The sequence below is a fragment of the Erithacus rubecula genome (genome assembly GCF_903797595.1).
Source record: "Erithacus rubecula genome assembly, chromosome: 1".
Lineage (NCBI taxonomy): Eukaryota > Metazoa > Chordata > Aves > Passeriformes > Muscicapidae > Erithacus > Erithacus rubecula.
The window spans coordinates 68,366,494-68,389,707 of NC_136658.1; the positions used below are offsets into that span (position 1 = coordinate 68,366,494).

Consider the following 23,214-nt stretch of genomic DNA (forward strand, 5'->3'; position numbering starts at 1 on the left):
TGAAGGAAATGAAAGGATCCTATCTTTACATGTCTTAAGGTGTTAATTAAGTGGGAAAAGAGAACACCTTCTGCTGTCTACCCAAAAATAAAGTTTTAGACAAACAGTAGTTGTAAGACATTTTTTTGGTGTTGGTTGCTTTTCTAGTAGATTCTCCAGTTTATTGCAAAAAGACTGCTCACAGAATGTTTGAAAGCTACTGATTTCCTACTTGCTTTTGGTTTCTGGAATGCAGAGGAAATGTTTCATACAGAAAGGGGAAAAAAAAAGGTGTTTGAGGAAACTCTACCTGCTGCAGTTAATCTCTTAATGTCCTCCAAGGACTTCTGAGAACCTTGGGAATATTTCCCAGATTATCTGTGAAGAAAAATGCAGTCTAAAAAAATGCTGTGAAGGGCAACTATTAAAACAATTGAGTTAATAAAAATATTTCATTTTGAAAATTTTAACTGTTTCTTGATTTTTTTAAGGCGTTTTAATTATTTTATTGAAAATTAACTTGCATTTCTACACTCTGTTTTGAAAACCTGGAGGAAATAGGTTGAATTTAGAAACTGCTGCAAGATGAAGTTTTAGTTGAATTTGAGGAGATTTGAAATCCACTTTCTTTAACAAATTATTTTTTCTCTAATTGGGAAATTCATCAAAACTGATCATTTCCAGCAATCCTTTTCACTTCTGCTGAGTCAGCATTCCCTGGTGAAGAGCTGCTAGGACAAAAATTCTATCAGAGTTCAAAGATTTTGCGGCACTTGGATTAATTATTCCTTCTCCTTCCACTGGGTAGTCCATGGGCTATGCTGACCTAATACTTACAAGTGTTGCTATAGCAAATATCACCAGAGGCCTTGTACTTATGGGGGACAATTTCAGTTGTGTTGGTTTGTGTTAACTTTTAGGGCAGCTTTGGGAGATTCACAGGCCTTCATTTAAAGAGGAATGAGCAGGTCTTAGTTTCCAGAGCAGATAATTAACAAAGTATTCTCTTGATTTCTCTGTTGAAAATTATGCATCTGGGAATTAGGGCTGACAATATATATAGTCTCCTGATGCCATTATTACATTGCTTTTTAAAATATAATCACATTTTAAAGGCAGTTCTAAAGAGATGTCTTCACTCTTTTGGCTGAATGCTGTCTCTCCCTCTGCAGGTTCATGTCTAGTAACCCCAGTGTCCCCTGGACACAGACTGGGTGCTATACCTCAGCCAGATCAGGCTCTGGCACATCTTTGTGTGGTGGTTTAAGAAGCCAATCCCCAAAAGGTGGCAGCAGAAGAGACCAGCACCCGTGTCACTGCTAATTCTGGGTATCTGTCATTGCTCAAGACCCCTCAGCACACACTGGGATGCTGGACTGTGCCTGGTCATTGTTCTGGGCTCCTGCAGGCTGCTCTTTTTGGTGAAAGGGAGCCAGACCCTGGAAAGCTGTCAGATAAAACAAGTCAAAGGAGAAACTTCTTGAACTGCTTCAGCCAGATGGTCTGGAGCAGTTGCAGCAGTGCCACTGAGTTATCTCCAGTGACTCCCATAAGTGTCACCCCTGTTTTTAGTAGCCCAAGTGTCACGAGGTTTCCTTTATACTCAACTCTGACCTAAGTGTGGCTATCCTCTTTGATCCTGGGGCATGCACAGTATCCAGCAGCAAGATTTTAAATAACAAGTCTCATCAAGATTCTCAGATCTGAGTCTGTATTTCAGTGTGTGCTAAAGCCCATGCTAGGCTGGTGCTGTCTGTTTGTAACAGTAAACCTGTTAACAAGCACTCAGAAGGGCAGGAGGAGCAGAGGTCAGCTGTTATCAGCAGCCACATCCCTCAGATCCTTTTCCTTGTTTGGGATTAGCATAGTCTGTTATGGTTTTGATCCTCCAGAATCCTCTTGTTTCTAGTTAATCAGGGAGTCCCTCCAGGGATGGGTAATCATGCTGATGCATCTGTGTGACTGAAGCAGAACATAAAAGCCTAGTGAGACTGTGCTGTCCTTACTGGTTCTTTAAATTCAGATTCAAATGCAAAATAATCTCTTGAAAATTGCTGATAGGCTCTTGCCATTTTTTTTTGGTCCATTATCACTACTGATGAGGCCAAAGGTAACAAGTGAGCATCCTTCCCACATGAGGCAGAAGATGACTAAAATCTAACTAAACTCTGATCTCTGTTGCTCCCTGTGTGATGCAGCTGAGTGCTGTTGCTCATGAGCCACACAAGGATGCAATTAGTGTAACAGCTCTTTATTATGAATGTGGCAGAGCAGAATTAGAACTCAATTTACAAGTCCCCCTTTCAAACCCATTCAGCCGTTAAGGCTGCATCATCTTTCAGTTTTCCAAGGCATATAATTGATAAATGATTTCTCTCTGCACACCTCAGCTCCTCATCTTTATTCATGAACCAATTAATCTCTGTAGGACACTGTGATCATTTGCATACATGGCCAATGTCACCAACCTCTGTTATTTCATTCAGGGAACAATTTTGCAGCCCACGAAACCACCAGGAGGGGAAAATCTGGACTGTGTCTAAATTTCTGTGGTTCTGGCATTCCTTCCTCACATCATTCTCAAATATAAAAATTGGATGCTGCTTGTGCTAGAAAATGATGGATTAACCTGGGAGGGAACAGACCTCAGCAGTATGTTTCAATCATGGCTGATACGTATAAGCAGAGGCTGAAAATACATGTTTCCTTGGCATTTTCGAGGACTTGGTTGTGTCAGCCTATTTTATTTATTAATTCTTTTGTTTTACTCTCTTTGCTAGTCAGCTCTTCTGAGTTAGCAGAGAGAAAGCTGCTGTGGTGTTTGCAGGGTTTGGGCTAAGTGGGGAGGTATCTGTACTATTTAAACACTTTCTTCATGAGCTCTACTTCCTGAAGGTCTATTATGAACTACCACCCAAACAACACATTGTCCAAGTGACTCAAGTTTTCTTTTTGCCAGCACACATTGACTTATTTACTAGTGTCTTAACAAAGAGCACTTGCAAGGCAAATTTTATTTTGGTAAACAAAGGATTTCAAAGAGAGTCCCAGGAGCACTCCAAGCAGAACTTCTGAGCCCTGGAGGAAGGTTTCCAAGCCACCTGCAGAGAGCACACTTTGGCCAAGCTGCACGTGAATGGATGCACACCCACCTCCCTCTCTATGTACAAAGGTCATGTGTGCACATATCCAGATTGCAATTAGCCCTGGAGTAGTGATATGTTCTGCCTGTCTCTGGCTGGATCAATAGAATTTTCTTTCTTCTTTTCACTCCTTGCACTTGCTCACATTTCTTGCATGACATTTGGCAGAGATTAGAAGAGTGGACCCTTCCTTTGGGCTTTTGGAGAATTCTGGGACCTGTTTGAAAGATGCCAGAGATTGTCTGAGGATGCTGGTGAAGAAAAACCCCATAAATCTGAAGTTCTGCCCTCTTTCATTCACCCCTCTCAGCTGGTGTGTTCCCCACCACTATCAGTGCATGCAAGCAGATCCACCCTGCAGAGACACCCATCACTGCTCTAGAATCTGGCTCCTACCACAAATTTGGGGAGTTTCTACAAATTTAGAATTTTTCTAGAGGCATTTGACTCTATGCAAGATATACATAGGTATGCAAGATCTGATCATTGCATGAACAGCATCACCCCAGGTAGGTCTGAGAAGCATTATGGGACACTGAGGCCACGTTTTCCTAATGCCAATTGTGATTTGAGAGTGCAGCAAGCAGTGGATGTAGGACTGGTGGGCAGGGCCTGCATCCCTCCTCAGGAATCTCTGTTTTCCCTGCTGCTCTCTGTGCTTTATGCATTTACAGATACTCATTGGTGTATTTCCTTAGATCCTTAACAGGTGCACTAAATGAGTGCCTGTCCTGAGGGAGTTCAGAGTGTCTGGGTGGGATTGGTTATGTAGCTTTCTGCTACAAATTTCAGACATAGCCTTACCTGTGAGTGCATAGCCTGTGTGAATTCTGGCCTTTCTCAGCTTTGGAAAATATATCATGGATCTGGAATAGTAATTTGCACTCTGGGAACAAATTAGGTTTCCCATAAAGCATGGGTGCTTTTGAAAAGTTATTAGGGCATAAAAAGTAAATAAGGTGCTATGAAAAACAGTTCTTTATAAATATAGTAATTTTACTAGGTGAGAACTAAGAGCTATGTGTTACTTGCAAAGCAGCAAAGGAATTGTCAGGGGAATGACACTGTTTTCCTGGTGGCAGAAGAGAGCTGCTGCCAAGCACTGACTGACAATTATATAAAAAAAAAAAATTGAGAGCATTACAATGTGAGCTTGGCCCTAATTCACAGTTTTCTCACATTAAGTACAAAGTCCACAGATGTCACCTTACCAGTACACAGTGCTCTTCTGATTCATGTCCTGCTGAATGAATGAACAGCTTCTTAGGTTTGTGGATAAATTTTAGCTCCAAAATGGCTCACCATAACACAGGCAATGAGAGTCAGGCATGCAGTGGTGCTACTCTCTGCTGCTTGCCTTGTCTGCTTGCCTGAAAAGTACTGGGCCTAAGTGGCTGAGCAGCCTGAAAGAAAGTGCTCCCAAATTCTTGACAAGTCTGTTCTTCATATGGTGGATGAGGCTGCCAGAATGGGAGAAGACAGAGAGCTGACTCTAAGCAACTCAGCATGTGGGTTTGCAAGGTCACAGGCACCAGGATCCCTTTCTCCATCAAGCTGAAAGCAGCAAATGCTGGTACTTGCTGTGGGACCAGTGCTGCTCATGTGCTGTTTGCAGCCAGCTGACAGAGACAGGCTTCTGTTTTCCAAGCAGAAGCCAGGTCAAAGCTGCTGCTCATTTAGGCAGCAGTGAACAACCAAGACCTGAAGTTTGTGATTAGGCTCATAACAGAATTAAGTTGCACTTAGAAGGATGAGTGAGGTCAGGTTGGGGTTTTGTTTCAGTTCCAGTTCTGGAGGAAATAGAAACAACATTACCTCTACAAGAATACAGCAGCCAGCCATTCTGCTTGCTCTCCCTTTCTAAGGCTAGAACAGATGATTTCTAGCGAGGGTAGATGATTTACAAGAAGGTGTAAAATCCTCATCATACACCTAATTATGCTTTACAACTCTGTGGGGGGACATTTCCTTCTAAGTCCATCTGGTGATCAGACTGTACCCTGAGGCATGTGGATTGATTGCCCTCATGTTTTTTTCTCCTAGTTAGTCTAAATGCTGATGCTTTACTTTTATTCTTGTGAATGTCTAAGCCTTTCTGAAGCATTGAAAATTATGATTAATTGTGCAATGAAAATCAATAATGGAAGTGCTTACAAAGCCAGCTTGATTTGGGAGTGAATCCCAAAGACAGCTGCTTTCTCTAAGAGGGATGGAAAAAGTTTGAGGAAAGCAGCAGCAAAAAATTCCAGATCCTGGTTGGTATTTTTAGTGATGTTTGTCACAGGCTTAACCCCTTCAGCATCTGCTGAGAGAGATCCTTTTTACCAGTTCATGAAAGCGAAACCTCAAGTCCATCAAATAAGTAAGAATACTCGGATAAACAGAAATGCACTGAAAAATTAAAATATTTATACTCCTCTACCAGAATGCAGCTATTCCCACACTTTTGGGGCTGGGACAGACTCGTTTTTCAAGTGCGATTCCAGAGCCAGGGCTAAGATGTGGCCGGTGTTTGCTGTAGCATCCCTGCCAGCAGCGCTTACTCCCTTTCGCGCACTGGCTGCTGAGCGCTGGCTTTGTGCCGAGAGCTCATATCCAATTCTTTCTCGGTTTCTCAGAGGATGGCAGCGCTGGCGGTCTCAGAAACTGCGGGTGCAGTGAGTGCCATCTCGTGGTCAGCTGTGCCTGCTGCAGAGCTTCCCAAAATTCGGCCGCGGTGCTCCCAAAAGCAGCCCGCGGGCAGAGTGCCAGGTGCCCGGCTCCGGCGCTGGGATGCTGAGGAGCAGGAAAAGCATCCCCTGCCACAAATCATGGTTCAAATAACACCGTGCATCACCCAGCCCCTCTCCAGAGCCTGAGGCAGAGGCAGCTGTCAGTCTCCAGAGCCCCTCAGGTCCTATACCTTACCTAGTGGAAATGCATGATATATCCTCTCTCTGCCGATCTCAGGAGACTCCTCTAAAAATCCCACCCCTGTGCAAAAAGCTGGGTTGCTAAGAGCTGGCGAGTGGGAAATGGCTGAAAATCCCTTCTACCCTCTGGGGGTGGCAAATGTCTGCATTCATTTGGGGTCAAGGGAAAAGTCATCCTTCTCACCCTAGTTCTGCTGCCAATTCCAATCTGTCATCTACTTCATCCTTCACGACTGCCCCTGAGTCTGGGGTGAGAGCATCTCCCTGAAACAAGGAACCTGAAGCAGGGTTTACCTAATTCTTCAGGCAGGATTACCCAGTCCTTTCATATCTACATCATTTATCCAACAAAAAATGGCCCCTTCATTTTGCAAATGCATACACATGCATGTGACTCACACAATACATGATCATCCCATCTGAGAGAAGCTCTGCAGTCATAGTTTCCCCTCTCTGGTTTGCCTCTGAAGGACTCCCAAATCAATCACAAGGGGAGAGGAGCTGCCTTTCCAGTGCCACCTCTCTTTTCTGGCAACAACAGGTCCCACATCTGAAAAGAGGAGTGATGTGGGGCCTTGGTCCCATAACTTCCCCTTCCTGGGCAATAAGGTGGGGTGACATCTCCATTGTATAACACTTTGGATGTTCTCCTCTGCCAGCACTAGGAAATACTGGGACAAGCCAGAATGGGTTTTAGGATGCTGTATTTTTCCCATCCTGTATTAAATTCTTAAGAGGAACAGCGCAGTCAGATCTGATCAGGAACAGGATCTGGCCATTTCTTCAGAAACAAACCAGCAGATTTGCATTTCAGAATGCTCAAAGAAGCAAAATTTGTGGCTAGCTGGGCAGTGCACCAAATGGGGAAATCATACTGGAAGTCCAGCCAGAACAATGTCCCAGCTTTGGCATTGTCTCAAAGTGGAATTTTCAGAAATGGCCTAGGAAATAATTCATTCCATTCTCTGCAACCTGTGGCTTCAATAACAACACAGAAGACACATTCTCAGCCAGCCCACAGATTACTTTTACCTCTGTTCCCATTTCAGCTCTACAACACACACCAACTAGCATATCCACCACTAAAAGCAAGGACTACACATTTGGCTTTATAGAACATTTTATTTGGAGACACATCTTACATCACAGAATATTGGTTCTTTGTTAAGGCAGTTCTGAAGGGCTGGAGGAAGGGGAGAGGAAGAGAACTGAGACTGTGTCAATGGGATTGCATTAAGGCAAAATTCCCTCCTTCTGCATCTCACCACAGTCAAATCCGCACAAAGGCAAGTAAACGTCTCATGCCAACGAAGAGATTCAGTGCAAATATATCCCACTGACTATCCATAGACAGGGCTAGGTCCTCAACTGGGGCAAATTTACAGTGCCTTGTTAGCTGCAAAGCAAAGCTGATTTAGCTCTGTTGAGGATCCCAGCCTGGGTTCAGGGGAGCATTTCAGTATGTGTTTCTTAGGCAAGCACAGGTATAAATGCTCTCCTGAATCAGAGCCACAGCCCCTCGAGTGTAAGTCTGTGAAGTTAAGAGAATTTAATTTTTATTGTCTACATAAATATGTCATCCTGCATCCCTTTGTTCACTTCTCATTGTATTGCTACTAACTGGGTACATTCCCTTAGTTTCTTTAACATGGTTTTCATTTCTACCATGCTTTGCAATCTTTTTAAAGCGTATTATGACATAAAAATGAATTATCCCTTGAAGAATGTTCATTGCAAAGGTTCCAGAGTTTGGGTGTTTTTGGAGGACCAGGCTGCAATGTGTTTTTTTCAGTGAGCAGTGATGTAATCTGTGAGTAATGCCATGGATGGCAGAGGCACAACTTACAGGGAAAAGTACTGCTCAGTTTACACACCATATCACGGACACCAAACACTTCTTTCTTTCCACAACAATTTCCTCAGAGGATCTTACCATTCCAAAAATATAGTCACTACCTTGCATTGGCTTGAGGAAACCTGTTCTGTTATCCCAGGTGCAAACTGAAGGTAAGTATGGCAGAAATGCTGCAAAAAGCATGATGACATTTTCAGGCAGAAGCAGAATATAACATTTCATAGTCCTAAAAGCTGTCTGTCACTGGATGACTTCTCACAGGAAACTCTGGTATCTATTAATAAAAGGATATCCTTAGGCCCCAGTGTCAAAAACTTGTTTAGGAATATGAAATGATTGTAGCTAGCAAAGTGGAAAATAAGGCAAAGAAATCAGGCACACATTACTCTTCCAAACAAAATATTTCTTGGATACCTATGAATACACAACTTCTGTATGACCTGGAACCATGTATAAGATTCATGCCTTAAAAGCATGAGCACCCCTCATATTTCTTTGATACAGAGAAGTGTATCCAGTTTGAAGGAATCTAAAGGGAGAATAACAGGCATCAGTGCAAGTCTTTTGTGCTTTAAACTTTCTTCATGCCTTTTCCCATCAGGCAAGCAAACACTGTCATGACCATTTTGGGTTTTACTTCAACCAGATCTTCTGGGAGGGCATAGACTCTGGCTCCAATTTTTCTTGCCATAGAGATGGCGTATCTACATTGCAAAGGTGGGGGAAAAAAAGAAAAAATGAAGACAGAAGTTAGTGCAGTAGCATTATTTTTCCCTGTTAAGTGTTTCACATGATCAATAGCAGAATGGGTCTCACTGATTCATCAAAGTTAAACTTTTTTATAGGAATGTATGAGACAGGTTCATAAAGAGCTACATTTCTAATAAAAGGCAGAGTGAATTTCCTGATGGTTAGAGCACTGATTACCTGCAGGATGGGAGACTTCAGGTCAGATCCTGGAAACATTTAATCTTCCATCCCCTGAAAGATTACCCTCACAACCAGCCATTCTAGTCTTGCTCCCCCTCAATCTCTGAGACTCAGACTTTGCATATAAACAAACTTGCAAGGATGGAAGCAGAAGGCTGATATCAGTGGAGATCAGTGTTGTTTGAAATCAACATTTTGGGACTTGTTTCAGTCATACCCAGAATGTACAAGTTCATATTTCCATCTCCCTGCTCAGAGCCACTGATTCTTCTCTAGTGGGTTTTTTCTATTCTCTCTATTTTTTAATCTAAAAAGTTAGAAAATTCCAGGTTCTTCCTGCTTCAGAGCATACACATTTGTGAAATTTTCCCTAAAATGCAGAGAAACATTGGGAGCATGTGGGAATGTGGTAGGAAATGAGGAAAAGTACAGCAAAGGAATGAAGAAATAAAGTACAAAGAAAAGCACACATAGGATTGTAAGAAAAGAAAGAACAGATGGTAGGAAAGGAAGGGGAAGAATAATAGTGGGAAAAATCTTAAAAAAAAAAAAAAGGCAGCTCTGATTGCTTTACAGTCATCTTTTTCTCCTTTGTAGTTACTGCAAAGAAAAGGAGAAGTTAAACTGATGATCAGACCAGGAGGTGATCTGTGTAATTGTGAAAGGAGAGGGAGATGCCCCCAGAATTGACTCTCTGCTAGTAAAGCATTTGCATTCAGGCAAAAAAAATCAATATCCACATCTACAGAATCAGTTTTTCAGGCATGAATCTTATCCTCCCCTTTCTCTTTTAAATATGCCCTTGTTCCACCTGTAGGTGACTAAAGAGCTGTCATGACCTCTAATCCATTTTCCATGGCTCACTATTGTTGGCATTGTTTCCTGATCTATGAAAAAAAATTAAATTTAATATGAGAAAATAGGAGCTTGTGAAACCATGTGATTTCAGTCCTTTCAAGGGATTTATAAAGCAGGAACTACAACATTACACACTCCATTTGCATTGATAGTCTTTTTACTACCTGACTCCCACCCTCATGCTTCTAACTCAGGTGGTATTTCTCACATGAGGTTGTGCCAGATAAGAATGACAGAAGAGTAGTTTTTAAAGAGACAGGCAAGCCTGACCAGGTAATTAATGCTAAATGCCACTTGGCAGAAACATACTTAGCATTATTTAGTTTCTCCTCATCGTTCAGGTCCGTTGTTTTCAAGAGGTCATACTTGATTGACCCTGGTTGAATGGCATCAATGAGATCAAGGACTGGCATGCTGGTGCTGATTTTACTATCCTGCATAAATGGAAAAGAAAATTAAATCCAAGAACAGGATGACAGAACTCCTGCGAAACAAGATCTAAACTCACGATCAATGGACAGTTCAGTCAAATGCCATTTAGATCTTCACAAAGGGCTGCTTGGACTAAATTTTTATCTAAGGCAGACTGAGAACTCTTTCAAGGATTTTTTTTTACCCAAGGGATGAAACATCATAGAATTGTTTAGATTGGAAAAGACTTTTATGATCAAATCCACCCTTAATTTAGCAATTCCCAGTCCACCACTAAATCATGTCCCCAAGCACCACATCCATACATTTTTAAAATCCTTCAGTAATGGTGACTCACTTCACTATACAGCCTGTTCCTGGGCTTGAAAACCCTTTGAGAGAAGAAATTTCATCTAATATCCAATTTAACCTCTCCTGGCCATTTCCAAACTCAAGTCCATTTCCTCCTATGCTGTCACTTGTTACCTGGGAGAAGAGACTGGCCCCCACTTGACTACAACCCTCCTTTCAGGCAGTTGTAGAGAATGGCAAGGCATTCCTTGAGTCTCCTTTTCTCCAGGATCAGCACCCCCAGGTCCCTCAGCCACTCCTCATAGGATTTATTCCAGACTCCCTCCCAGCTTTGTTGCCTTTCAGACACACTCCAGCAGCTCAGTGGCCTCCTCATGGGGGGCCCATAACTGAACACAGGACTGATTCCAGTGTGGTCAAGCACAAGGGCACAATCCCTGCCCTGCTCCTGCTGGCCACAGCATTGCTGATCCAGGCCAGGATGCCCTTGGCCTTCTTGGCCACCTGGGCACAGCTGGCTCACGTTCAGCTGCTGCTGACCAGCACCCACAGGTCCTGTCTTGCTGGGCAGCTTTCCAGGCACTCTTCTCCAAGTTGTTAGCACTGCCAATGACACAAGTGCAGGACCTGGCACTCAGCCTCATTGAGCCGCATACAGCTGGCCTTGGCCCATCACTCCAGCCTGTCCAGATCCCTCTGCAGAGCCTTCCTGCCCTTCAGCAGACAACACTCCCACCCAGCTTGGTGTCCTCTGCAAACTAACTGAGGATGCACTTGATCCACTTGTGCAGACCATCAATAAAGGTGTTAAATGGCCCCTAAACTGAGCCTTGGAGCACCACTGGTGACAGGCTGCCAGCTGGATGTTCACCACCACTCTCTGGGCCCAGCCATCCAGATTTTACCCAGCAAACAGTGCACCTGTCCAAACCATGTGCAGCCAGGAGAATGTTGTGGTAAACAGTGTCAAAGGCTTCACTAAAATCTAGGTAGACAACATCCACAGCCTTTCCCTCATCCATGAAGCAGGTCACCTTGTCATAGAAGCATTAAAGCAAAAGATAGGATGCAGGGCTACAGCATTTGCTTCCAGTGGGGAGATGACACTGATAGACATCTACTGATGGGAGGTGTGAGGGAAACAGCTGTGTGACTCATGAACTCATTACATGAAGTGTGATGGATCTGTTCTCTCCTGGTAAAAACTGCTGATTTATATCCACTGAGTGTTCCCTAGCTTGGGAAGAGTCATAGATGCATTAGTGGAATTGGAAATGCTCTAGAGCGGGTCCATCTCTGTGTATATATGGTACCTTGCAAAATGGGTCAAGATACCCCTGGATGGTTCTACCAGGTTATGAATGTATTGCTATTGTTCATTTTAATACTGCCATTTTTAATTGCTGTTGATTCATAACCAACAGCACAGCAGTTCTTTCTTAATTCCAGTTATAATTCCTGTCTCCATTTTTTGATTTCCCATGCCAAACTGGAATTCAGGATGTTTTCTGTAGAGTTCATATCGTATTTCTATTACTTTTTCTCAATAAAGTTTCTTGAATAAAATCCATGTATTTGAGCAAGCTTTTAAAAGGGAATGAAAAATAACCAAGTTATGTAGTGAGTTATATCATAATATAGAGAGTGCATATATATGCATACACACATCTGTATATCATATACACAAGCACACTGAATAAGAGATTCCTGAGCACAGACTTCTGAAAAAACCTGTACCTTAAAACTGGAGATGGTTGAATCCTTCCCAGCTGCAGTGAGTGTTTCATTGACCCAGCTGACAATGATTTCATCATTGACCTTCTCTCCACCACCAATGTCTTCCAGGATGTTCAGGGTGTACCTTAAGAGGGAAGCCAAGATAGTTGTTTAAAGTGTGCTGTAACCTCAGAGCTGTCCTGTATGTGCACAGCTTCTCTGGGATCATCCCAACGATCTGATATTCCTCTGCCTCACACACACTCAACAGTGCATATGATTTATATTATAACATAATAATTAATCTAAGGAGTTTAATTCATCCCAAATTCCTTAATTACCATTTTGGGAATGTTAAAAGTTTTGGTTACTTAAAATTCCTGGAAGGTCCCTCTTAATGTATCTTATTATAAATTACTCATTCTCATAGTGGTTAAAAATTAATCACTGATTGTAGAGATAGAAGGGAACCCTTCTGCTCACCTAAGACTGACCTTCTGCATAAAAACAAGCCTGGAGTATTTTACTTATATATCAGCATACACCTTGGAAGGATATCCCAAACTCATGGTAGGTAATCACCTCATCCTTATTTTAAGTACCTTAATTACTTCCTCTATAGTAGAAATTTAATTTGTATTCAGTTCCTAACTACTGAGGCTCTTTACTCTCAGTTATGGCACTCTTAAACACAGAAACATGCAGAGAATTACATTAAAAGAGGGAGAGGTACTGAGTTGTGCCCACTTCAGGGAGCAGCTTACACAATTCTGCATCAATTCCTTGTTTCTGGGACACTGTCCTCATTCCCTGATACCGAGACCATTTAATTTCTTTTCCTCTCTTCTATGCAATAAACATTTATTCTTGCTATGCAGATAGTGACAATAATAATCTTCTGCATGAGCTGACTGTGATGGCCTTGCCTGCAGGATCTGCTCTGATCACATGCTTTACTAGGAGTGAGCAGAAGGTCACTGTGCCTGGCACTGAAGTGCAAACAGAGGAGTGAGAAGGCTGTAGCCTGCAGAGCCTTCTCAGTGAGAGCATCAGGAAACTATGCAATGCAAACTGAGCACACCAAAACTCTCTGAAGCTTGTGGCTGGCTGACCTACCTTCTCATCAGCTGCCAGACTAAGGCCAGCGTGAGTGTGCGGTTTCCTTCATTCAGATCTTGCCCAGCAATGCCAACAAGGGAAAATTTGGCTTGATTCTTTCCCAGTTCCACTGCGTAGTTGCAGTTTTCCAGCTGTTAATGGCAGGGTCAATTGGTGAGGTTCAAAAAGAAGAAAGAAGACAAGACAGTGTTACTTTAAATTCTTTGGATCACTCAGCCCAGATCTTCCTGGGCAAACAGGAACTTTGGGGCTCTGTGATAAAACAGATAATTGACTACCAGACTACCAGCAGGCAGATCCATCCCAAAAATACCATTCTAAACATTTGACACAGAAGAAAATGCTATACTTCATTATCAGGGCTTGAAAAGCAGATTATCCTGGAAAATAAAAGTGTATGGCTCATGGGTACCTCCAACATCATGGCATTGCACTGAGACAAAGGATTAATGTCCCAGCCAATATTTTAGATTGGTTGATTGCTCTGGTCTAACTGGATGCAATTACTCATCCCTATAGTGAGGAGAAAGCTTTGTATTTAGCAGCAACTGTGTGATAGGTTCTTGATGCATCTGATCAAGAATGCTTATCATCACTGTCTTCATTTGGTGGGGAGGGCAGTGATCCAGACAGCTGCAATTAAGCTGGTGCCAGGCATCTCACGATACAGATGCATTACAGTCAGTGCCTAAAGCAGTAGCCAAAGAGATCTGCAAATACAGCTTCTAAATACTGGTACAAAAGTTGTCTTTTTACTTTACAAATATATTTCACGTGTCAACAGAGCAAGTGAGTCTAATGTATGCTTCTTTTCCAGAATGAAAAATTATCCACTGACAAAGCAAAAAAATCATTTAAGGTGCTGTCCTTGGGACTGGAGAGCAATGTGTGTACCCATATTGTTGTTTGACATTATAAAAGCATTCACTGAGGATAAGGCATCACTACTGGAGCTGTTCTAGCTTGTTGTACCTTCTTCATGTTGCCACCCAGTTTGGGATATGGTGGTTTGTTCACTTTGTTCCAGTCTACTGGCACTTTGATCTTTTCATAGAGTTGGAAGATAACCAAGGCATCTGACAGGTCACTGAAACAACAGAAAGGATATATCATTATTCAAGGAACAGAGGAAGGAAACACAACTCAACTATTAGCAGAGGTAAACTTCGTTTCCTGGGAAACACAAAGCAGCATATATTCTTATAGTGCCCAAAAGTTTTTATGTTCTTACAAACAACTTGCTGTCTGTATTTACCATCTGAAGGAAGTGTAACCCCTCATCTTACCTATACAAGTGATTTACTCGTGGATTAACGCCAAGGGAGTTCATCCAGTTCCTAAATGTCCTTTCTTCCCTTGTCTCACCTAAAACAACAGATACACCAATCAAAGGCCTGCAGAACACCACACTTCAGCAGTGCAAGCGTTTTGGGAAGAAACCCAAACTGAATTTACAGTGCACTGAACCATGGACAGAAGGAGACGTGTGGGAAATATCACGGTGCCATATTTGCCTTTTGCTGACCTTCAATGGAGCTCCAGTCAATGTCCTGATTCTCTGGCTTGTGCAGGGCAGGGTATTTGTTGAACAAGTTGGCGATGAAGGCCAGGTTGAGCTTGGGGTTTCCACGGACCACGTCGGTGGCGGTGACGAACTGGCGGCAGCCGAGGCGCTCGGCCTGCTGCAGCATGCACTCGGCTCGCTGCACGTCGTCCTTCTCCTGCCCAGCACAGGGACATCAGCTCACCCTGCACCCACACCCGTGCCCACGGGGGATCTAGCTGCTAGGGCACCTCCTCGATGCATTTATTGATATCCCCATCCCCACTTTTACTAAGGCAAGTCTGTGTTTCCAAATGGGCTTTGCCAATGATTCAGCCACCTCACTGTATCCCATATAAAATGTGGTGGTTTGATGAAATTCACAGATAAATGTATTAAAATAGACTTGTTACATGCTAGTAGTTATCAGTGTGATTAAATGGTTGCTGAAGTTTCAGAGTTATTATCTACCAAAATTCAAACACATAATTTAATTCTTTGGAAGCTTTGATTCCCGTGTTGCAATGCAAGAAAGAATTTGCTGGGTCTGACATCCCAGTGCAGCCCTGTGCTGGCCAGCAATGCAAGTAATGGACAGAAAATATTGGCAATTACTCCAAACTTATCTCATCTTACCCTTAATCCTGACATGTCAATAGTAATAGCTGGAATGCCTTCTTCATCTCCTTTGGGGGCAACTTGGTTCAGCAAATGGTAATAAGCTCTTGAGTCCTGTGGCAGACAGAGAAATTAAAGGGAAGAAAAATTACATCTAAAGCTCAGCCTTTGCATGCCAGTGTTCCCCTGAACAATGCTCTTGCATGCTTCATTTTTATTACATCGATCATTGGGCTACATAATTAAATTAATTAAGCTGGAAGCACTTAGCAATTTCTACTTTATGCTGTGCTTGCCAGATCTATTTCTTCCCTGAGCCAATGTATGTGTGCTGCAGAATGCCCAACACGAGACAAAAATGCTGTGTATTGAACTTACAGCAAGGACAGCAACAACAAAAAGATATCAGAATTTACTCAATCTGAACATAAAATTAGAGGTAAGAAAATGCATACCTTTATAATGCTGTAGAAGTCAGGCTGCTGAGCATTTAATAAAAGAAAATGCAGAAGGAGAAAGCAGATGTTTAAAGTGGATTTCAAAGCAAGGCTGGAACAGTTATTGAAAAGAAAGCGTAGTTTTCAAGGACAAAAGTTAACACTAACATTTTTCAGGCAGAAGGTCAGGAGCAAGACAAGGACTTAACATGTTGTGTCTTTAATATTTTGTGAAATACAGTGCTGTTTCTGTATGTGGAAAATACTAACTCACTTCAAAAACAGCTCAAAGAACTGAAAATAAAGCTGCATGTTAATATCTAGGGACTTGTCTAACTAACCCAACTGATGCTCTTCATAATACAAAGCAGACTACCTGAATTATTTTAAATATTTTACATCTGCATTACTATGCACCATATCTAGAAAGTGATTATTTAGAACAAAATTGAGGTGAGGACACAGACTTAGGTAGAAAATTTCTTTAAACACTGAAGTCTTGTAAATGTCTGCCTTATTTTCCAACTGTAAACACTAGAATTGTGATTTAGCTTTCACTTGTAGATAGGATTTAATCAATTCCACCAGTCTTTTTGGCCACCACACAGAAAGATGGAAAAGATTATATTCCCTTCACTTTTCATGGATATTCTCCAGTCACCTCCACTCAGTCAACCAAAAATTGGTTACATAAAAATTGTATTATCAAATGTGACTCTTTACCTCTCCTAATGACTTTCCTGGTTTGTTTGGTTTTGGTTTTGTTGGGTTTTTTTGGGTTTTTTTTAGTTTGTTTGGGTTTTTTTGTTTGGTTTTGGTTTTTTTTCCCCTTGTATTTCAATTAAATATGTGCTCATGCTTCAGTCCCTAGTGAAGCCTACAACCAGGTACCTCTGTCACCAGATTTTTTCCTTGCTATTCTGGGAGCAGGCAAGTCAGATCGTGGCTTGTGGGGTTGGTGTGCTGGCCAACCCCTGGCTTTCTTGGAAGCCAGCTCAGATAACCTCCCTTGTACAACCTCTGCAGCTCTGGGATGCTCTCTGGGCTTCACACTGGGTTTTAGTGTCTGAAATTCATCAGTGGGGACCACTGAGGTTCAGATACATCTGTCTGGGAACAACAAAGGTCCTGCAGAGAAAGCTTTGCTGAAATCTGTACCCACAAACCCAAGAGGTCCTGAGAATATGAAATAATGGTGCCAAGACTCCAGACCCATGCTTGCAAGTGTCTCCCAGTCTAGCTGTAGTATCTTCAATATCCCAGTGAATTAAAACTCACATATAACAGCATTCATGGCTATAGCAAATGTTGGGACAGAGAAGCACATAGCCCAGGTGAAGGAAAGATCAGGTGAGAGGACTGGAAATACCCAATTATCTTTCTCTACATGTTTGAGTAAGGCTTTTCCAAACAAAAGTCAAGTCAGGAGTTATTTAGGGAGATTTGGAAGGGAGGAGAGCAATAGAGGCAAGGAACTGAAAATACAGTGTCCATATGCCCTGTCCAGAGCCAGCAGCCATTCTTTTCTCAGGTGTCTGGTGTGCAAGAGCTGGCAGGGATTACTGGGAGGTCAGGAGGAAGAGGAGGAATGCCACTGAGTGTGAAGGCAAACCCCAATTAAAGCACTTTATGTACTCAGCTCCATGTGCTTGACAGCTGCTTGGAGGGTTTCAGTGCACAATCCCTGTGTGCAGGGCAGGAATTTGGATGTAGAGATGCTGTTTTTCTTTTGTTGGTCAGTATTTCTCATACCTTGATGTCTGAGCTAAAGTTGTTGACTTTGTTGCATCCTGCATTTTCCAGGTGATAATTTGCCCATCTCAGCAGCAGGTCCTCTGGAGACAACTTCATCAGATCCTCCAGGCTCTCTCCATCTCTCAGAAGAGCAATCAAGGCTAAGCCAGAAAAAAACCCATTTAAAATAATTATATGAATACTTGTTGGAGAAAATGTATAATTGTTTTCTCTCTTTTACATTTTCCTGCCCTAGTTTTTAAATGTGAGTTGCCCAAATTGCCAAAACTCAAGCTGGGTTAGCATGACAGAGGATGAAAACAGAAAAATGGTCTCATCAGTAAAATGAGTACAAGGTTGTAATTTGCATATCTAGTAGTGGATCATATTCAAGTGGAAGATAATTTCAGTGTGGTCTAAGAACTGCCCACGAGCTATAAAGGTCTGGTCAACCCTATCTGTAAAGAACAGGGACATCTGCAACTAAATCAGTTTGCTCAGAGCCCCATTTGAGATTACTTTGAATGTTTCCAGTAATGGGGCATCTACCACCTCTCCAGGAAACCTCTGCCAGTGTTTCACCACCTTCACTGCAAAAAATTCCCTCCTCATATCCAGTCTAAATCTACCCTCTTTTGTTTGAAACAATTACCCCTTTGCTATTGCAGCAAAAATAGCTGAAGAAGCTTTTTTTTCTCATAAGCCCCTTCAGGTACTTGAAGGCTGCAATAAGGTCTCCCTGGAACCTTCCCTTCTCCAGGCTGAACAATCTCAGCTCTCTCAGCTCATTTTCACAGGAGTGCCCCAGTGCTCTGAGCCTTTCTGTGGCCTTCCTCTGGACCCCCTCCAACAGGTCCAAGTCCTTCCTGTGCTGAGAAGTGCAGAGCTGGACACAGTGATGCTGAGCACAGGGGCAAGCTTGGAATGAAAGTATGAGCACAGGCTTTTTGCAGCTTAGGTGAAAGAAATCTCAGTGACCTTCACACTGAAACTGGATTCACACAGGCATTCTGGAATACTTGGATATGACCTCATGAGCTTGTGGGCCAGCAGGGCTAACTCATCTGCCAATTGATGAGACACCCTATTTGGATAGAAAAATTGATATTACGTTCATAAGAGGAGAAACAGGCAGGATGGGAGGATTGACCCTTGAAAATGCAGGGTGTTCAGCTGATCTCTGGACCATGAAACTCATTAGAACCAGTTTTAAAAAGAAGAACTAACATGGAAACTAATTATTAATGTGGTAAAAAGGGAGAGTGTGTTACATTGCTCTGATTTTCTTCCAGTACCTTTTGTCAGTCTTTGAAAGAATTATGGATTGGCTACATGAAGGAAACAGTGGAGACATACCATAACTGGGGTTGCACAGATAATTTGATATAGGGTGCAATGGGGTTAAACTGGGGATAATAGAAGCATTTGAAAGTAGACAGAGGAGTTTATGAAGAGAGCAGTGTCAACAATGAGAAAAGGCTGGAAGAAGGATTCTTGTGGAGTTGATTGTGGATTGATTTTTGGATTAATGTTTTCTCCTTTTTTTTTGCATCAATTATCTTGGCACAAACACTTGCAATGTGCTAAAAATGTGAGGACGATAGTGACTAGGTGGCATAGTCAATACAGAGGATGATCAGGAAATCAGACAGAACGAGCTAGATGACAGTAATAACAATGGAATGCAATTTAATAGTGCCATGTTCAAAGGCATTCACTGGGGAATTAATATGAATAACTGCTACTAGCTAAAAGCTTATATGAACAAAGGATGAGAACTTGAGCATATCAGATGTCTTCCAAGCTACTCTGAGTCACCATTTGATATGACATGGGAAAATCCAACATGATATTAAGTGCATCCCAGGTAATTCCCATAGAGGATGTATTACTGCCTTGACATCAAGTGCTCATGAAAGCTCACTGGAAATACAGGGTTCCATGTTCAAGAAAGGGAACTTTACCTGAAACAGCTGTAGAGAAGGGCTATGAGGGAAAGAGAGAACCTGAAAATAAATCAGAATTTTGTTGGCTTTTCTAGTCTTACATGAGAAGTGAAGGAGAAAATACCAGAAAGGATAAAATAACAAATAAGCAGGGCAAGGCTACCTACAAAGGAATGAGAACTGATGGCTCTGGCAACAAAAGGGACAGAAATGTGAAAGGGGTGAGGCAATGAAAGTAACACTTCCACAGAAACTGGAGGAAAGAAGTGTCACTGTTGGGTGAGGGACTATCCAGAGGTATGGGGAACAAAGCAGTGAGATGAGGTGCTGTGTGCACTGAAGCTGCTTCATGGAGAATTTTGGCATTGGTGAGACACACCTGGAATCCTGTGTCCAGTTTCTGGCTACAAAAGAGACACTGACAAATTGAAGTGAGTTTAGTGGAAGGACACGAAAATGTTTGGATGGAAGTTTGTGATATAAGGGAAAAGGATGAGAAAGCTGGGATTGTTTAGCCTGGGAAGAGGTTTGAGAGGGGAGCAAGTATTGTCTTCAACCATTAAAGAGGGGCCAGATCTGCATTTTGCCAGTATGCACAGGAAAAGGATGAGGAGCTGTGGACATAAGGTGCCAGAATGGAAATTCCAACTTGATTCCAACTAGGAAAAAAAATTCAGAGCAGGAGTACCTGAGGTCTGGAACAGGCTGCCCAGAAAACACTGGCAAAGGCCCTGAGCAACCTCATCTGGCCTTAAGATGTTATACTCAAGATGTTGTACTGCTGAAAGCAGGTAGCTGGATGGCTGAGTCAGATCTCCAAGATGAACCCTCCTTCCAGCCTAAATTATTCTATGATTCTATAAGTATGATTTCACGAAGAAAGATGCAAGAACTAAGCAAGTTTTATGAATGCAGATTTCCTTATCCCAGATTTAGTGCTAAAACACCAATATACTTGAGTGTAGACCACCATTCCTGACCCAATGAGCATGAAAAAGCTCTGAACACACAGCTCTGCAGAAAGCCTTGGACTTTTGAGTTCTGAAGCTTATGGAAAGCAAAGAAAATTAGACCAGTCGAGAAAACAGACAACAAATACTTGAAAAAAATTAAAATCACGATTTTTTTTTTAAGAGCTTTGTCCTAAAGACCCTGCAGTGGTAGCAGTGGGGCACTGAAAGGAAGAGCCATACATACCTTCATTCCTGCTGATCTCTATGTCAGCAAAGAGTCCAATTTTGATGACTTGCCATAAAAGACCCAGAACCAGGTAAGGTTTCCCTTCTTTTAAGTCTTCAGCCCCAATGTTAACAACATGGCACCCAATGGCTGAAGCAGAGTTCAGGGCCAGGTTCAGATTTTCCTAGGGAAAGATGAGAACGTTTGAATGATGCAGAACTTGAGAGCTGAGGCTACAGGAAGGGAGAACAGCAAGCACGAGTGAAATCTGCAGGCAGCTTCACTGTAAATGCATTTAAGTACACAGAACTGTGACTTTCCTGAAGCAGTGCTCCAGGTGGATGCTCTGGGTGCTCACCAGAGTGGAATACAAGGACAGAACCACCTCCCTTGACCTGCTGGCCACAGTTCTTTGGATGCAGCCCAATATACGTCTGGCCACACGGAGCAGGGGAATGCAGACTCTGCTGGGGATTACAGGCAGATTCTGGGTCTCAGCACAAAGACAGAAAGGATCTCTTCTTGGCAGAGGTGGCAAATGTCCTGTCCCAAGGCACTGGAGCTCAGAGTACAAGTCTACATTCACAATGATGTCCTGGCTCAGTCCTGTTTGCCAGGACAGGCTCTCCCTAGAGCCAGTGCTCGAGCTCATGCTCTAGAACAGATGTAACTTCAGCAAACTCTCCTCTGCTCAGTCCTGCTCACATGGAGGAGAAAACCCATCAACTACTACAACCTCATCAACTGGCAGATATTCCAGGCTTGCCTCTCCCCAAGCACTCTGCAGAAGCCCTGATACCTAAGAGAGAATTAAGTTGCCAGCTGGCAGTGTTTGCAAAGAGCATGCTGTCCCAGGAATTGGGGTGAATAAACCCAATGAGTTTTTAGCCTTGCAGTTCAGCCAAGGTCAGAACTGGGAATATCTGGACATTTTTATTTTTTTTTTTAACTTTGGAATATGAACTCCTGGGTTGGGAGTGTGCAGAGGTAGCTGAAGGGTTCAGTGATTCACAGTGACAGGCAGAAATAAAAGTGGTATTTCAGGAACATTATGTTCCTTTGCCATTTTCTGTCCATTTAAAATTAAGGGAATAAGAAAATCTGATCTTCAGGTCTACAGAGGGCAAGTAAAGCAGGCAAAGAAGCCTGGAAAATATAATTTATCACACAGATTTGCAATTTTTCACATAAATTTCAGTACTGCTGTCATGACAGGGAGATCTGATTAGATACAAAATGCAGAGAGGGACATAGTGTAAATTCTCATAAGCTAGAAAAACTGGACCATTTCAAATTAATTACCTTCTCTCCAGCAGACAGCTGTAAAAGGGTTAAGTTAAAGTGGAAGCCATATTGATCAAATCATGTCTATGTGTGACAGGGATTGATCTGAGCTGCATCATTAAGTTATGCTGTGAACCAAAATGATTAGAACTGAAAAATGAGGTATACAGCATAAAAATCCAATTTAATGGATTCTGAGCTTACTTGAGTCTGGCTAATGTTCCATCAAATCAGAGTAGCTGAGGGCTAAACTGGGTTAGGTTCATATCTATTTATACTCTGTACCAGGTACATACATGTTGTTCATACAAAAATATCTCTCTACATACTGCTATGTGAGAAACACAATAAACTTTAAGTAGTGAAAATTGACACTCTTTTTATCCACTTAAAAAATCATATACATGTGCATGTGATAGAAATAAAGGAGGGATTCAGTATTCAAGGTGGAATACTGGCTTGTAAAAGGCATTCAACAGCAATGGTCTAATTTCAGGCATGTTGCACAGGTACTTCCAGGGTTACAGTTAATATTTTAGTGAGGACATCAGACTGCAACAACAGCAGTTTTGACTTCAAGTCCAGTGTCATGCCTTAAAAGAGGGTTTCAGCCTTCTGAGACCTACTCCAAATGAAAATGCTTACTGTACTATCTCCGTGCTCTTGCATTCCTATGGCATCTACCACAAAAAAACCCCTCTGATCTGGTGAACATTATTCATTGTGTTTTGTTAGTCAGGTTGCTCATATGTTTGGAAAGAAATGTAAATATGAGTTTTTGTGTTTTTATGACATGGACCTGAGTATCTCACTGTGCCACAAACAGCTTTGCCTGACTGTATTGGGCAGAATCTAAGTGATTACATGAAAGCATCCTAAGGGGAAAAGCAAAGAACTCTGAAGTGTTTTAGTACCTGTATTGTGAAGGGCGTGAGTTTCTTTTTGTTGATTGTTCTCTCGTCAATGGTATCTGGCACTGAAAAGTTGATCATCTTACTGGAAATAAAAGAAAAAACTTATCAAGACTTGTTATTTTTGTGCACACTAAGCTACATGTGCACAAAATACAGGTATAGGTTTTGTGTGTACATTGCAGGAGAAGTCTATGAACTGGAACAGTACTTAAAAAAAACAGATGATCACCCTCTGCTTCTGCATATATACACAGAGGCACACACTCAATGCTTAAGCAGTTATTTTGGGCTAATACAGAATGTACGATAGGTGTGAAGCCAAGA

General features: G+C 42.2%; 1 protein-coding gene across 3 annotated transcripts in view; it reads right to left on the reverse strand.

The window, feature by feature from the left end:
- Window positions 1-7,142: 7,142 nt before the first annotated feature.
- Window positions 7,143-23,214, reverse strand: part of LCP1 (lymphocyte cytosolic protein 1) — a 47,152-nt gene continuing 31,080 nt past the window's right edge. For all 3 annotated transcript variants that reach the window (XM_079308170.1, XM_079308171.1, XM_079308169.1), the window contains 11 exons: window positions 22,891-22,972; window positions 20,711-20,876; window positions 17,586-17,728; window positions 15,415-15,510; window positions 14,761-14,956; window positions 14,522-14,600; window positions 14,208-14,322; window positions 13,233-13,366; window positions 12,138-12,261; window positions 9,987-10,111; window positions 7,143-8,593 (listed from right to left, as the gene is read on the reverse strand). In XM_079308170.1, coding sequence (XP_079164296.1) covers window positions 8,461-8,593; window positions 9,987-10,111; window positions 12,138-12,261; window positions 13,233-13,366; window positions 14,208-14,322; window positions 14,522-14,600; window positions 14,761-14,956; window positions 15,415-15,510; window positions 17,586-17,728; window positions 20,711-20,876; window positions 22,891-22,972 — 1,393 coding nt within the window. In that variant the 3' untranslated portion in view covers window positions 7,143-8,460. The remainder of the gene's footprint in view (window positions 8,594-9,986; window positions 10,112-12,137; window positions 12,262-13,232; window positions 13,367-14,207; window positions 14,323-14,521; window positions 14,601-14,760; window positions 14,957-15,414; window positions 15,511-17,585; window positions 17,729-20,710; window positions 20,877-22,890; window positions 22,973-23,214) is intronic.